At 37.7% G+C, this 13,958-nt stretch overlaps 3 protein-coding genes across 4 annotated transcripts; all 3 read right to left on the reverse strand.

The window, feature by feature from the left end:
• Nucleotides 1-1,385: 1,385 nt before the first annotated feature.
• On the reverse strand, nucleotides 1,386-5,294 carry LOC116007833 (pectinesterase/pectinesterase inhibitor PPE8B-like). Its single transcript, XM_031248502.1, has 4 exons — nucleotides 4,732-5,294; nucleotides 3,541-4,080; nucleotides 2,511-3,208; nucleotides 1,386-1,735 (listed from the first exon to the last, which is right to left on the reverse strand). The coding sequence occupies exons 1-3, from the start codon at nucleotides 5,033-5,035 to the stop codon at nucleotides 2,511-2,513; spliced, it is 1,542 nt and encodes a 513-aa protein (XP_031104362.1). The 5' UTR covers nucleotides 5,036-5,294; the 3' UTR covers nucleotides 1,386-1,735.
• Nucleotides 5,295-7,789: 2,495 nt separating this feature from the next.
• LOC116007841 lies at nucleotides 7,790-11,020 on the reverse strand. 2 transcript variants are annotated; one of them, XM_031248516.1, is made up of 7 exons: nucleotides 10,701-11,020; nucleotides 10,124-10,576; nucleotides 9,510-9,607; nucleotides 9,087-9,111; nucleotides 8,739-8,859; nucleotides 8,511-8,645; nucleotides 7,790-8,151 (listed from the first exon to the last, which is right to left on the reverse strand). In XM_031248516.1, exons 2-7 carry the CDS (start codon nucleotides 10,545-10,547, stop codon nucleotides 7,923-7,925), a joined length of 1,032 nt encoding a protein of 343 aa, XP_031104376.1. In that variant the 5' UTR covers nucleotides 10,548-10,576; nucleotides 10,701-11,020; the 3' UTR covers nucleotides 7,790-7,922. The 2 variants fall into 2 exon arrangements, with proteins under 2 accessions (XP_031104376.1, XP_031104370.1); XM_031248510.1 differs by having other exon boundaries at nucleotides 10,124-10,580; nucleotides 10,701-11,019.
• An 855-nt stretch (nucleotides 11,021-11,875) lies between these two features.
• Nucleotides 11,876-13,731, reverse strand: LOC116010366 (glucan endo-1,3-beta-glucosidase 5-like). Its single transcript, XM_031249744.1, has 2 exons — nucleotides 13,319-13,731; nucleotides 11,876-13,227 (listed from the first exon to the last, which is right to left on the reverse strand). Exons 1-2 carry the CDS (start codon nucleotides 13,675-13,677, stop codon nucleotides 12,057-12,059), a joined length of 1,530 nt encoding a protein of 509 aa, XP_031105604.1. The 5' UTR covers nucleotides 13,678-13,731; the 3' UTR covers nucleotides 11,876-12,056.
• Between the last annotated feature and the right edge of the window lie 227 nt (nucleotides 13,732-13,958).

A 13,958-nucleotide genomic window follows, 5' to 3' on the forward strand; every position in this document is an offset into this window, starting at 1 on the left:
ATGCATAGTACATATTACATAATGGTCGCAGGTACTTTTGCATTCCCAAGTACCTCATATCTCATGATATTTTTTTTACTTCCAAAATATCTACTATCTTGTCAAAGTTTCTTTAAAAAAAGAAAAAAGGAAAAAAAAAAAAAAACTTTTTCTATTGCTACTACAGTACTACTACCTTACTCAAGAGGATGGAGGAATCATTGTCATTTTTTAAAATTTATTTTATATATAAAGAGTGAAATTATAATTTTAATTTTATAAATATGCACAAATATATCGTAAATGATCATTTGTATCACGACTTAGTCAATAAAAAAAATATTATTGCTCTTAGAAATTACAATTAATCAGCGATAGTTTTTGACAAAGATTACTAGCCATGTAACTAGAGAAATAAAATGCAAACGCATGGCAGTTCAGTTAGTCACATGAATTAAATTTGGAAAATTAAAGTGCAAAAAATCAAAGAATCTGGGATTGAAAGTGAGATGATGAGCTGCCCTTTTGGCTTCAAATTGTATAATGATTGAACTATAATATTACAACTTTGCAATAAATGCAATAAGAAGTTAATACCATTTCTAACATTGATTTTCAAATATAAATTTTTATGCATTTGCAATTAATGTTAGCCACCTTTTATATGTTCCTGTGATTGTTGATTTTTCCACGAACCATGAGATGTGCCACAACACTATTGCAAAGAGGGTCACTGATTGCCACTAGGGATGTCCACAAATTAAACACTGAAAATATCTAGAACACGATGTGGAGTCCCAACCAAATATCCCACGTACTTGAGGCAACCTTGCACTGTGCAACACGCACCTTGCTCAGTATATATACTATTGAGAATAAAAATATTATAATAATTAAGTCAATCAATTACAAAGATATTAGAATGTCCAAACCCTATACTCTACCTAAATTAATTAGTCTAACCTCTATATCCTCAAGATAGATTATTATTATTATTATTATTATTATTATTATTATTATTATTATAATTAAAGAGTTAAAGACCCGTGAATAAGTATATACTAAACACCTAATGATATCTTTAATTTGTGCGACTTAAAAGAACTAACCCAAAAAGAAAGGGATGGGTAGTTGAATGTATCAATTTAGCAGTGGGCTATTGGTAAACAATAATAATAATAATAATAATAGTAATAATAATAATAATGTCTGGTTGACCACTCATTTGGTTTACCAATCACCTTAAAATCTTATTTCAGATACAGTATGAGAGTGAATAGATTAGGAACATGAGATTAGTTATTATGAAACTTTGTCCGAACAAATTAGATAAATACCTCTTTTGTGCAGGGTGTATAAGATTAATATTGCCATAAGTTAAAGTGCCTAATGTACAAAACAAATAGTAATAAAAATAGCAATAACAATATAATTTATATAAGAGAATATCTTATATGTATTAGTTGACAATATCGAAATCCCCCGTGAATTCAAGTTTAGTAAGAGTGATGCAAACATCACATGTGAACGCTAGCATGTCATATGTAGGAACTGGGCCGACAACATTGAAAACGGCAACGCGAAAAAAATCCATGTCGTTTTCCCCCATTGTATCGTCGCCGTTGGATGTTAGCGATGAAGCCGTCCCCATTTTTGTCCATTCCTGAGTTCCATGCTCTTAGCTACACTCTCCACGTACTTGTATGTATTGGGGATTCCAAAAGTGTTTGCTCCATTTGTAATATTGACAATGCACCTACCGGTAATAAGTAAAATTTTTGTCATCATCAAAAGTTAACAAATGTGACAATTTTGGGAAATGTCATTTCCTCCATCAATGTCATAACAAACATAGTTAAATGGATCAATACTTTTTAAAACAAATGGTGTAATGTATTGATGAGTTGTATAATTTGAAACTATTTATAGTAAGTACTATTGAAAAATTTTTAGACCAATTTTAAGATATTGTGATATAGTTATTCCATACTTATTTTTTGAGGAGACAGCCTGAACAATTTGTTAAGAGTTTATAAAATTATATATTTTTTAGTACGTAATCAATTTGTAATTAATTAAAGTACACGTTTTGAAGGATTCACTTTCATTGTTTAGGCTGACTACCATAATTAAATTTGAGCTATATAAATATTATGAAAAAAGCATGTAAAGGGTTCAAAATCATTTTCACTCACAGTAATAATATTTTTCAGTGATGATTCTTTAAATTTTCTTTACAAAATTTTTAATTTTCCGATCAATTATTGCATTAACCGGTCGTTGGTTGTACCCATTGTAAAACCAACCGTATCAATTCCAATAGTTTTTTATTTTTTAAAATAACATCCCAATTGCGATGCACTCTCTACTAGACTCAATTCAACTCCAGCTAATATCAAACTAAGCAATTATGGAAGAACGTGGAGGCGAGGGGAATTCTCCATCAATGTCACCCTCCATGAAAGGTAACCAAGAATTTAAAAATTAAATACCATAAATGAATAAAATGGACAGTAGCATATGAACCGTACTTAAACCGATAAACCGGCCGCGTATTTCACACCGGTCGAGGGCAACCACGAGTTACCCAAAATGAACTCGGCCACCGTGAAATTATGGGCCTGGGCCGATTCATTCATAAGGTGGTAACCGGGCCACTTCACTCGATTGCCCAAACCCGCACCGGGCCCGTAGTTCGAAAATTCCCCATAAAACAGCGAGTCCAATGCATAATCCCCGTCCCATTCCAGCCACCCTTCGGGCCGGATCGCGCTGCTAATGTACGATTGCATGAAAACCGTGCGTGAATAAAGCCTCCACGGCCGGCCGAGGTACGAGGCGGTGGAGTTTCCGGCAGCCAGCAACTCCGGCTCCGCCGTGATGTTACAGAATTGGATGGAGAATCCGGTGGGCTCCGCCGGGTCTTTCCGGCCGTGCGCGGTGATTGTGTTCTTTTGATTGGGGAGGCCCTTTCGGGCCGAGATCTCGCAGCTCTGAAACACCGCCGTGCTGTCGCCGAAGATGAAGTCCACCGTGCCGGTGATCTTGCATTCCCGGTAGAATTGTCGCATGGAATGTGCGTAGAGCGTGTCTTGATAGCCCCTTATTGCGCACCGGAATAGCACCGATAAATCGGAATCTGACCGGAATGCCACCGCCTGGTGCTTTTCCGGCCCCGCCGTGTTCTCAAATGTCACATCGCGTGCTATGAACCCTTGGCCCTTCACAGCTGCAAAAATATATTAATGTACGATGAATCAACCGACAACCGTACGTACTACGAGAAAACAAATAATACGTACAAGAAATGTTTTCCTGCTCAAATCCTGTCCTACACTATTGTAATTACTATAGATTTTGTGAGGAGTCTTCTTCATCAAATTCACTCTATTACAATGTAGTATTATAATGTAGTATAAATTAATTTACCGAATCTCAAATTCATGACTTTTTATTTGAGAGAATAGATTATGTCAGCAGACCAAAAGATTATTGGTGACTGAAAATTAAGTGATAGTGAGGGATCAAAATTATAATCAGAACTCTATTTTAGGCAATTACCGAAAGTTGCGGATTTATAGGTGGTCCAACCGTCGACGTAGCTGCGGTTGCCGGAAATGACGGTTTGATCCATGCCATCTCCGATCAGGACTATGTTCCATTTCTTCTTACCAATCTCTATATATTCTCTGTACACTCCCTTCTTGACATATATGACGTAGCGCCGGGAGCTGAGTTCGGGGGCGGCGGAGATGGCGTGTTTTATGGAGGTGAAATTCCCGGTGCCGTCAAGCGCCACCACAGCATCCGCCGTCACCACATTGGACTGTAGGAGTCTCCGGTCACCGGATTTTAGCCAGGAAGGGAATTCTCTAATAAGCTTCCTGCCTTGAAACTTGGGGCCGGGGGGAATCGGGCGTACCATGGCTAGAACGTCGCGGATGGAGGAAGATATCTGGTTTAGGGTTCCGGCGACCAAATTCTTGACCAAACCATCGGTGCCGTCGAAGCCTTCAATGCAGGTGTCTTGATTGATCATCGCCCCGCTCAACCACGCCCTTAAATCAGCGCTCAGATTGCCCGTGCTATTGTTCCTTTTACCTGTGAATAATGCAATAATCTCTCATCAACCATTACTAAATTCTATTGCATTATAACACTCTCACGTTCAAAAATTTGGGAAAAAAAAACATATAAGTTCATAATGTTTCAAGTAAAACATACCCAGTACTAATTAATTGAATTCTGATATAATGCATGTAAAGAACTTATCCACACAAGTTGAAATTTCTTATCTATAATAATAAAAAGATAAATTACAGTGATGGTTACCTCTATTAGTGTGAAATTTTGTGTCTTTATCCATAATCTACCACTTAGAAAGTGACTACAAAGACCTACTTTAAAGGAAAAGTTATGATTTATAATGCTACTACTAAAGACTAACTTATTGATTTGAATTCAATTTTAATCTGATTTTTTAGTATGGTTCCATTTATGTGATTTCAATCTTTTTTTTTTTTTTTTTTGTCAATGATAGAAAAATGTATAACTTATAACTTAGAATGTATACTAAATAACATTGTGATGTTAATAGGTAAAGAATTATAAAGAGATCAATAACTTTTTTTTTTTTTTAAACAAAGAGGTCAATAAGTTAATTCAAATGAAATCAAACTAGTAATTTTGTGATTATTTGAGAACATAATGTAATTAATCTTATTTAGAAAGAAAAGAGATTGAAAAACATACCAATTGGATTCTGAGAAGCAAGGAGAGTGGATGAGAGTTCATCGGCAGAGAGGTCAAGCAAATCAAGGCAATCGGAGACGGCATTAGAAAGCCTAAAATCCCCAAAAACATTCCCAACTTTCGCCACCACAGACGTGACCTGCTGGACAACGTCGATGGTGGTCTTGACAGACTCCACGAAATCCGGCGCAGAAACCTTCAAAATCTCCGCCGGATCAAATCCCACTCCGGCGTCCCCCCCGCCGGACAGATTACACACACACAATATTACCAGAAACAAGGCAGACAATAAGGAACGAGCCATTTCAATTCCGATAATTAAGTTTTAGCACTAAAAAACGCAGAGCGAAACGGAGCACTTAAACTGATGAAGAAAGAAGTCATGATTTCCCAGCGGCATTCATTGCTGTTGTCAGGCCAGGCCGGTGTTCAAACGTGGCAGCTACAATGGACAGGGCCAACATGCACGGTTTGGTGCGTGTAATTACTACGTTTGACTTCTCACAACATCGTAACTAGCTCTCCTCGATCTGCAACTGTATATATAGACTCTCAGACTAGACAAGACATGTGTTTGTATTATTTATATCTTTAGACTCGACAAGTAATACTTGAATTAAAAAAGGAAAACAAAAAAATGGGGCAAGTACTTAGTTGGACCGATAGGCTTTAACTCATTGTCATAAACCAAACGCGGAGGATCGGATCTTCGTGGATGCCAGCCAGCCGCTTGCATGCATGCACAATCATTATACATAAGGAAAATACTCTACCTTCTCTCATTCTCTACTCTCAGCTTAAAATTTTTGATATAAACACTTTTATTGGGATTCACAGGAAGAAAAAAAAAATTTATCAGCACTGTCACATCACATCAGACAATAAATTTGAAGGAGTAAGATTTGAGAGTATATGCAGTAGAACTCCATACATAATTCACCTTATGTAAGATTCATTTAATTTTTAATATAGTGAATATTTATTTTTTATTATTTAAAAATAAATTTTTAGTACATTAAAATGAATTTTTAATACACTAAAAATAAATATTTATGAAGTATTTGTGGTCCACAATATTATTTAACCCTACAAACACCTTCGAGTTAGTTTTAATAGAGGAGTTAATGCCTTAAGAGTTAACCGTTATTAATTAGTACTCTCATTTAGAGATTGGTCTATGGTGAAAAGGCACTCTTTGATGTTTGATAATGTTAAAAAAAACTGTAATATAACTGGCCTCTAACTTTGTGGTTACTAATGTTATTAAGATTTATCTCACTCAAATTTTGACACTTTGAAGCTATGTTGCAGAGGGCCCTGTGATGTTCTTTCTTGAACAAACACACACATAGTACATATATTATATTCTAAAATGCATCCAGAAAGATCGATAAAGATGAGAAGCTCCAGGCCAGCTGCTTTTTCTTTTGGATTTGGAATAATATCTTTTACATTTTTAGACTGTCAGATCATGTTGTGCTGGTCAGATTCCGCATGGCGCATACCATGCACTGAGTCATGCAACTTTAATTTGTTTCTAAAAAAGAAATTTGAGTCCACTACTCAAAAACCATAGGATCTTATCTCAAATTTTGCATATATCACAGTCAAAAATTCAAATTCAATTCTGTTTTTTCACTTGAGTCACCGTAAAATTCTAAATTCTTCTGTAGAAATTATATATTAATTAATTTTTTTGTTTGAGTAGCTGATTTATCTATTTATGATCCTATTAAATTATACTTAGTAGTAATATTCTTAACTGACTAGTTCACCGAGGACATACCTTCAAATAACGATAAAGTATGCTACAACTACAATCCTACAACCGACAGTGAATTATTGTGCCAATGACAAAAGGAAAAGACCGTACAAGATTGCAAGATGGCATTTCATTTTCTCATCCTTAATTGGTAAAAGAGAAAATGGTGTATAATTGTATATGGCCGGTGGGACCCTTAAAAGGAAGGGTGAAACCGCGTTCATCATCTTTCGTTTTCGGACAATTTGATGGCCGGGTAATAGATGCAGAATCATATTCCTTTTTATCCCAATTATAATTTTGATTCCTTGTGAATAGCTATAATAATTTCGATTCTTGTCAATAGCTTCCGTGTTGAACTAGTCACCCTTGTTATTGCAAGAAGGTTGAGACGTCTCATTCTGATTAAGTTAGGGCTCAAATGCATGCATGCCTACTTTGCTACCTGTAAAATTAAATAAAGTTTTTATACGGTCAAAATGGGTTTGAGACGTCTCAATTTTGATTTCCCCAATATTTGGACAAAATTTTGGCACCGTCAATGGGTCTCACGAGTCACACGTCTTGTTTGGATTATCACTTACGCACTCAAGTTTTGTGTGATGCAGAAAAAATATGCACTTTGAAAGTAAGTACGCAATGCTGCCAACATGATGCACGTTGTTATGTCAAGACAAAATATGTCAATTTTAACTCAAATCGTAACAACTACATACGTGATTAGATTATAAATATCTTGTGTTTCATGTATGGAGAATTCCACGCCATCAAATCTGACTCTTTTCTCTCGACTTTAGGTAAAATTGTTATGATATTAATGAAATTGCATCCACTATAAATAATACAAGATTCCTTTTTGTTAGGCGATCATCCACTATAAATAATACAAGATTCCTTTTTGTTAGGCGATCTGCAAATTGCGCCGATACAAGATTCCTTTTTGTTAGGCGATCTGCAAATTGCGCCGTCTGACTCTTTTCTCTCGACTTTAGGTAAAATTGTTATGATATTAATGAAATTGCATCCACTATAAATAATACAAGATTCCTTTTTGTTAGGCGATCATCCACTATAAATAATACAAGATTCCTTTTTGTTAGGCGATCTGCAAATTGCGCCGATACAAGATTCCTTTTTGTTAGGCGATCTGCAAATTGCGCCGGCAAGAGATGCCATTTCTATGTCAAGAAGATATGCTCCTCCTTCTTTCCTTGTTGATTGTTTACAATCTGACTTAATGCATTAAGCGTTGTTGATCATATATATATATCGAATCGTTCGAGGCTAATTAAGAAATTGGCAAAACTGAAAATGAAGTTGACATATACTAACAAAAAGTCTTTAAAGTTAGCAATAAGTGTTCTAGCCTTTTTGCGTGGGGCTAAGAAATGTACAGCAACTGTGTGCATGAACTAATAGTTTATGAACCCTAGTTTGGAATGGCATTGTTATTACTGGGTAAGATCCAAGATGCAAATTGGAGCTCAACATCTCCCCAGTTATGGACTCTGGTGACAAGAGGGTGTCCATTTACTAGCTCTGTCTTGCTCCATGGATATGAATTCTCGTAGTCGAAAAGAAGAACCTTGATTCCGGCTTCTGCACACTCAATGGCATATGTTGGATTATCATCAATCAAGACTTCTGCTCCCAGAGACCTACCATAATCGGGTTTTTATCATTACTGTTGAGCATTAATATATAAACATAAATGTGTAATCCAACTATCAGCTTAGACATTTAGTTGAGATGGAGCACATGCTTCAATTATTACAACAGTAGACAGTTAATTTTCAAGAGAAACCGTTTTTTAAGGTTTTGGCGTGGCACGGACAAAGAATTAGTTGCCCAAATTACATACAATTAAGTGTATTGAAGCAAAGACAACAACATTAGACAGTCAATATTCAAGAGAATTCGTTTTTTTGAGGTTTGCCATGGCATGTACAGAGAATTAGTTGGCCAGATTACATACAATGAGGGGTATTGAAGAGTTGTGTGATGGATGGTGGTGTACCTGCAAATCTCCGATTTGGATATGGATTTTCCATTTAATGCAAAGTGATTCCCGAAATGGATTTTCTGAAAAAGTCCAGGAAAGTGTGTCTCAATCCACTGAATTGTGTGATCTTGAATTGCATACTGCCGGGACCTGTGATCAAATGATCATTAACTTCACACTTTCATTTGTGATCACTATAAGAGGTCATTACATGTGGAGGAAATGGAGGAAAGGTATACATACGTAACTATCGACATATTACAAACTTTGGATAGATTTTCCAGAGCTTGCTGAGCACCGGGGATTGGATGGATTGCTGTCTTGAAATAGGACGAGTCAAAGAACTCATGAACACGAATATTTGCTGTTACATGAAAAAAAATCACATTAGACAAACCAACCATTCAATGTCCCAATCCAAAATAGAATACAGATTTTGAATGCATAAACCACACTAGAACGTAAGAAAGGAACCAATTACTATAACCATCAATGAATACTATCAAGCATGCACCCTATTTTAAAGTTCTGTACATATTTACAGATTTTTTTTTTTTTCTTTGTAGGACTGTGTTTAAACGACAATGTTACCTTCATCCTTGGAGCAATTCCATATCTGCAACAGAAAGCAAAGGTCAATTAGACAGGACAAATAAAGTTAGATTTTTGTGTAATAGCATTAGCAATTAAAGAATGATGATAGTAATAGAGGGGATACTTTTAACTAAAATGCAGAAAGTGTAGCTGAGACACAATAATGACAATGCATTTCCAACAAAGTGGGGTTCTTTTACTTTCGTTTATTTTATTTATTGATAAGACTGGAGCACTGACAGCCTAGAAAGTTTTTGAATTCCATATTCCTGGTAGTTAAAGCAATTCTTCCATGGTAAAAGAATATAAGTAAAAAAAAAAAAAACAGATTCTATGCAAGCAGAGACACCTATCAGGGCAAAAGACAGCAGATTGTACAGCAGTAATCCCAAAATCGAGTAGAAGATTGACAGATGGTACCTTGGCAAACTCATATACATGATATTCAGACACCGAGTGATGCGATGAGTACCGATCAGCTATGAACTGATTGATAGCTGATACAAAGTTTCCAAGAACTGCACATAAAAGTAGAAAGACAGAGTGTCTTAGCATGAACAACTAAATCAAATTAAACAAAAATCATTGAAAACAACAGATCAAACAAACAAGAGTACGAGACAAGAAGACATGATTAGCCATTTCGTTAAACAACTCATTGGAGACAATATCACACAACAATAAAGGTGGAATTTGGTAAATATTTCAACTTGAATGGCAGATATATGAACATAGAATCAGCACAAGTTGCTGTGATTTCAAATAACACACATGAATGGGGCCACACTATTCACTTAAACCCTACCCCAAAGAGGTTAGGGTTTCAACTCCCAGCGACCTATTGGCTTTCTTGATTTGAGCTGATAAGCTATGAACAATCTAGGGGACAAGCTAGGCTCCTATGCCAGCTAGGATCCTAAGGCGGGTTTACACCCGTGCAACAGACACAACTTCGAAGGGTGGCTGTGAATTTTCCTCAGATAATGTTTAATTGATCAAAACTAGAGAAAATAGGTTAAACAAGAGCGTAGTACCCTCATCAATATCAACAGCAAGCACAATTTTCTCAGATGGATCACGGTACGGGAATCCAATCGATCTTCCTTCGTGAGAAGGTTCGCTTTCGGTATCAGAAAACTCCGAAGCGCCATCTCCGAGCTTAATCTCCTCCGAATCACGAAGCAAATGGGGCAAACATGGAGGAAATGCTCGCGGTCTAGGCAAGAAGTCATTATTGCTGCTATTTATACCACCACCGGTATAAATCCCATTCCCGGCGGCGTTTGACAGAGAGTCGCCGGGGCAACAACCCCTAACCACGAGAACAGAAGCCGGGCGGCGGCCGTATTCGACCTTTCCATTATTACCACACACATCAACGGAAGGCCTCCCAACCGCCAAACGCCGCGACTCCGTTTTAACCGGCGAGACGAAAGAAGCCCCCGCCGCTATAGCCATGGCGTCGGCGGCGGCGACAATGATAACTACTATCTATAAAAAAAAATAAAAATTATAAAAGATTTTTAAAATAAAATTTTAAAAAATTACTGTTTAGCTTCTCCGACTAATCATAACAATATATGGAAAACAAAAGTCTTTTATTTTACGAACCCAAATCAAGAACAACACAATATGCTAGAAGAATCGTTTCTTCAATCCAATAATGTGATCTTGAACAAGAAACTCGACCCAAAGGAGGAGGGATGCAGGAAGTGAATGAATTTATGAATGCCTGTGATTGAAGAAGAAAGAATGGCGGATGGTCGCCTAAAATTGAATGGATCCGTGACTAGTTCGGTATTTTGTAAAGGAAAAATAGTCCAACAAAAAGTAATGCTCCACTCCAGCCGCTCAATCTAATTATTCTCTCCGCTCAAATTTTAGCTAATCGGATATCTATTAGCAATTTGAGGACCATCAGATTCCTTATAATTCCTCAAGCACATGTACTAATTCTTCCTAGGTGAAATAGTCTTAACAAAAGTATCTATAATTTATAGACATCCTATATTTATCAAATAATCTAAATTTAATTCATGCTTTATTTATTTCCTATGTAATTGCAATTACTTTCTCCCTAATTCCTTCCTTCCAACGCAACGCTCTATAAGTGCGTGTTTGGTTAGAATGAGTTTTGATGGAAGTATTTTGTATGTTTGATAGCATGATGAAATTAGAATGATTATTAATATTGTTGTTTGGTCATGTATAACCCTATAAATTTAAGGACATTTAAACGATTTTATTGATAGAGGACAAAAAATGATTATGTTACAATAATATTATATTATGATCAAATAAGGATGCTCTAAAAAAGAAAGAAATAAAAGTGGAATGGCACATATTTGTATAAATTTATGATGAAAAATGGAATTAATTCTTAAAAGTAAAGGTAAAGCTAGTCTCATTGTCACTATAAAAATAAAATATGTTAATAATAAAATTTGATCGGTGGACTAATTGCGCAATTCACGATTTACTTTTGTTATGGCTCTAGAACCTATATAGTGTCTTGTGGGCTTATGATTAGCGCTGTCGGAAGCCGGGATCATTTAAGTAAAAAAATATATATATATATTTTTTGAGTTCATGCTAATCCAAGACTCAAACTAAGGAATATTCCTTTCATAATTGTCTAATTCTATTATGCATACTTATCGTGTATATGCAATATATCTTATTTGATCAGATTAGTCCATACTAAATATATAGATCGAAAAGTTATCAGTGTTGATGCGCCGATATTTTGGGGGTGTTTTTATATATTGGGTATAAGAGCGTGTCCATCAACACAAAAGGAGGAATACTACTATAGAAGGGATGCAATAGGCAATAGCCATTAGAAAGGGGTTTAATTAACAATTTATAACTAATTTAATGCTCAATCAGAAATTATCGATATTTGGAGGACCAGACGAGAAAAAAAAATATTTGCTGAAATAAATTACGGCCGGGATAAAGGAATGATCATGGAAGTGCAGTGGCGATGAGCACCAGTGTGAACGCAGCTTGAAAGGCGGCGAGAACTGAAAAAGAATGCTTCGTTGCGGCGGCGGAAGTGCCGGGATAAGGAGACCTTTTCTCGTGCGTGCCGACGTCGATCATGATCTCAAATCGGCACGTCCGCCCCTGCGGCGACATCGGCGGCGACGGATCGATCCTCGTTAGGACCGACAAGTTGTGGAACTGATCGCCGCAGGCGCCTTTCTGTTGATTCATTGTCTGATAGTACATGTTGAAGGCGTAGGAGGCGTTGCTGCGGGCGTCTAGGGTTCCGCACGAGGAGCCGTAGCCGAGGCTAGTGCAATCGGCGTAGCTGCACGCGTAATTGATGCTCTGAGGTAAATTACGGTCCATTAAATTGGCGTTCGGCGCCATTACGCACCATTGGCGGGCTAAATAACGGACTCCTTTCGCGGGGGTGAGGCTCCCGTTGTTCCCCAAATTGAGCTGGTACTTGATTGTGCCGTCGTAGTTGAATAATCCCCAGTGTCTCTCGAAGTTTCCGGGGTCAATGCTCTTCTCATCCTCGTCAATTAGCCCGAATAGATACACGTCAGGCGGTGACGTCGGCCGTTTTGGCGTTCCACGGCCTTGAATTATACGGTCCATTAATCCCTGATTAAACTTCCGCGCGTACTCCACATTCGCGTTTTTATCGCCGTCTGTGGGCCACCCAACTTCCCCGATGATTATGGGCAGTGACCCGAACCCGTTTTTCTCCAGAGCCCATACCAGCGTGTCGTAATTGGCATCCAAGACATTGGTGTAAGTAGTGGAGCCGTCGACCACCGGGGAAGCTGCGCCGTTGAAGAAGGCGTAATCGACCGGAAAATGGGGATCGGCGTATAGGCTCAGGAAAGGGTAGATGTTAATGGTGAGTGGACCGCCGTTGTCGCTTAAGAATTTGACGATTGAGACCATGAGCTGGTGTATGTCGGACCGGAAATTGCCGCCGGATGGGACGCCGGTCGGCGTATCGTACACGTCAGCGTTCAGTGGGACCGTCACCTTGACCTGGCGCCCTAAACCAGCTTTGATCAGAGCCGCCTGGACATTCTTTAGTGCTGGAAACAATGTCTGCACGAATCTATCTTTGTAGGTTTTCAAGAATGGCTCATTTCCTACCGCCACATACCTTAAAAAAAATCACATTTCAATTTAAAACTAGAAGCAACAAAATTGTAAAATGTAATCTAAAGTTATTACACTGAGAAATTATATTTAACCTTATGTCGACGCCATTTTTTGAGATAAACGAGGACACGTTTTGAGATACCCAATTTTCGGCAGCCTGGACGCTACTAGCAAGGGCGGCTAACATGTCGTTAGGAATCCCGACCATGACCTGAATGCCTGATCTTCCAAGGGCCTTCAAGATTGGAGGGTCGGCCTCGAAGAGTTTCACTTTGTTGAACCCATTGTCCTTCATCAGCTTCACTACAATGTCACCTGGGAGGGGATGCGACGAGCGAGTGCCCAAATTGCATGCTAGGCCATCTACTACTGACAATGAACTTTGTTGATTGCCAACCACCATGACTAACAGGACCACGAATAAAAGCCTTGGAAATAAGGGAAAATCCATGTTTATGAAATGTAATTGTATTGGGTTGTTAATCCCTCTTTTTCCTCTGTGTCCCTTCAGGAATGGGGTATTAATAGCAGAATTTTAAGGTTAGTAAAAAGATTACTTTCCAATGGAGATAAAGGAAAGAATGTATGGAATTGAACAAGGAACTGGATTCCATCGTGTTTCCATGTGGTTAACGAATTGAAGAACCACGTCTTGACAGAGAGGGGAAGAGAGAATCTGTTAAGAAAGGGATGGAGTAGCATGTTGGCGACTGCTGCCTGCAGGTTTCCTAA

The sequence above is a fragment of the Ipomoea triloba genome, chromosome 2 (assembly GCF_003576645.1).
Source record: "Ipomoea triloba cultivar NCNSP0323 chromosome 2, ASM357664v1".
Lineage (NCBI taxonomy): Eukaryota > Viridiplantae > Streptophyta > Magnoliopsida > Solanales > Convolvulaceae > Ipomoea > Ipomoea triloba.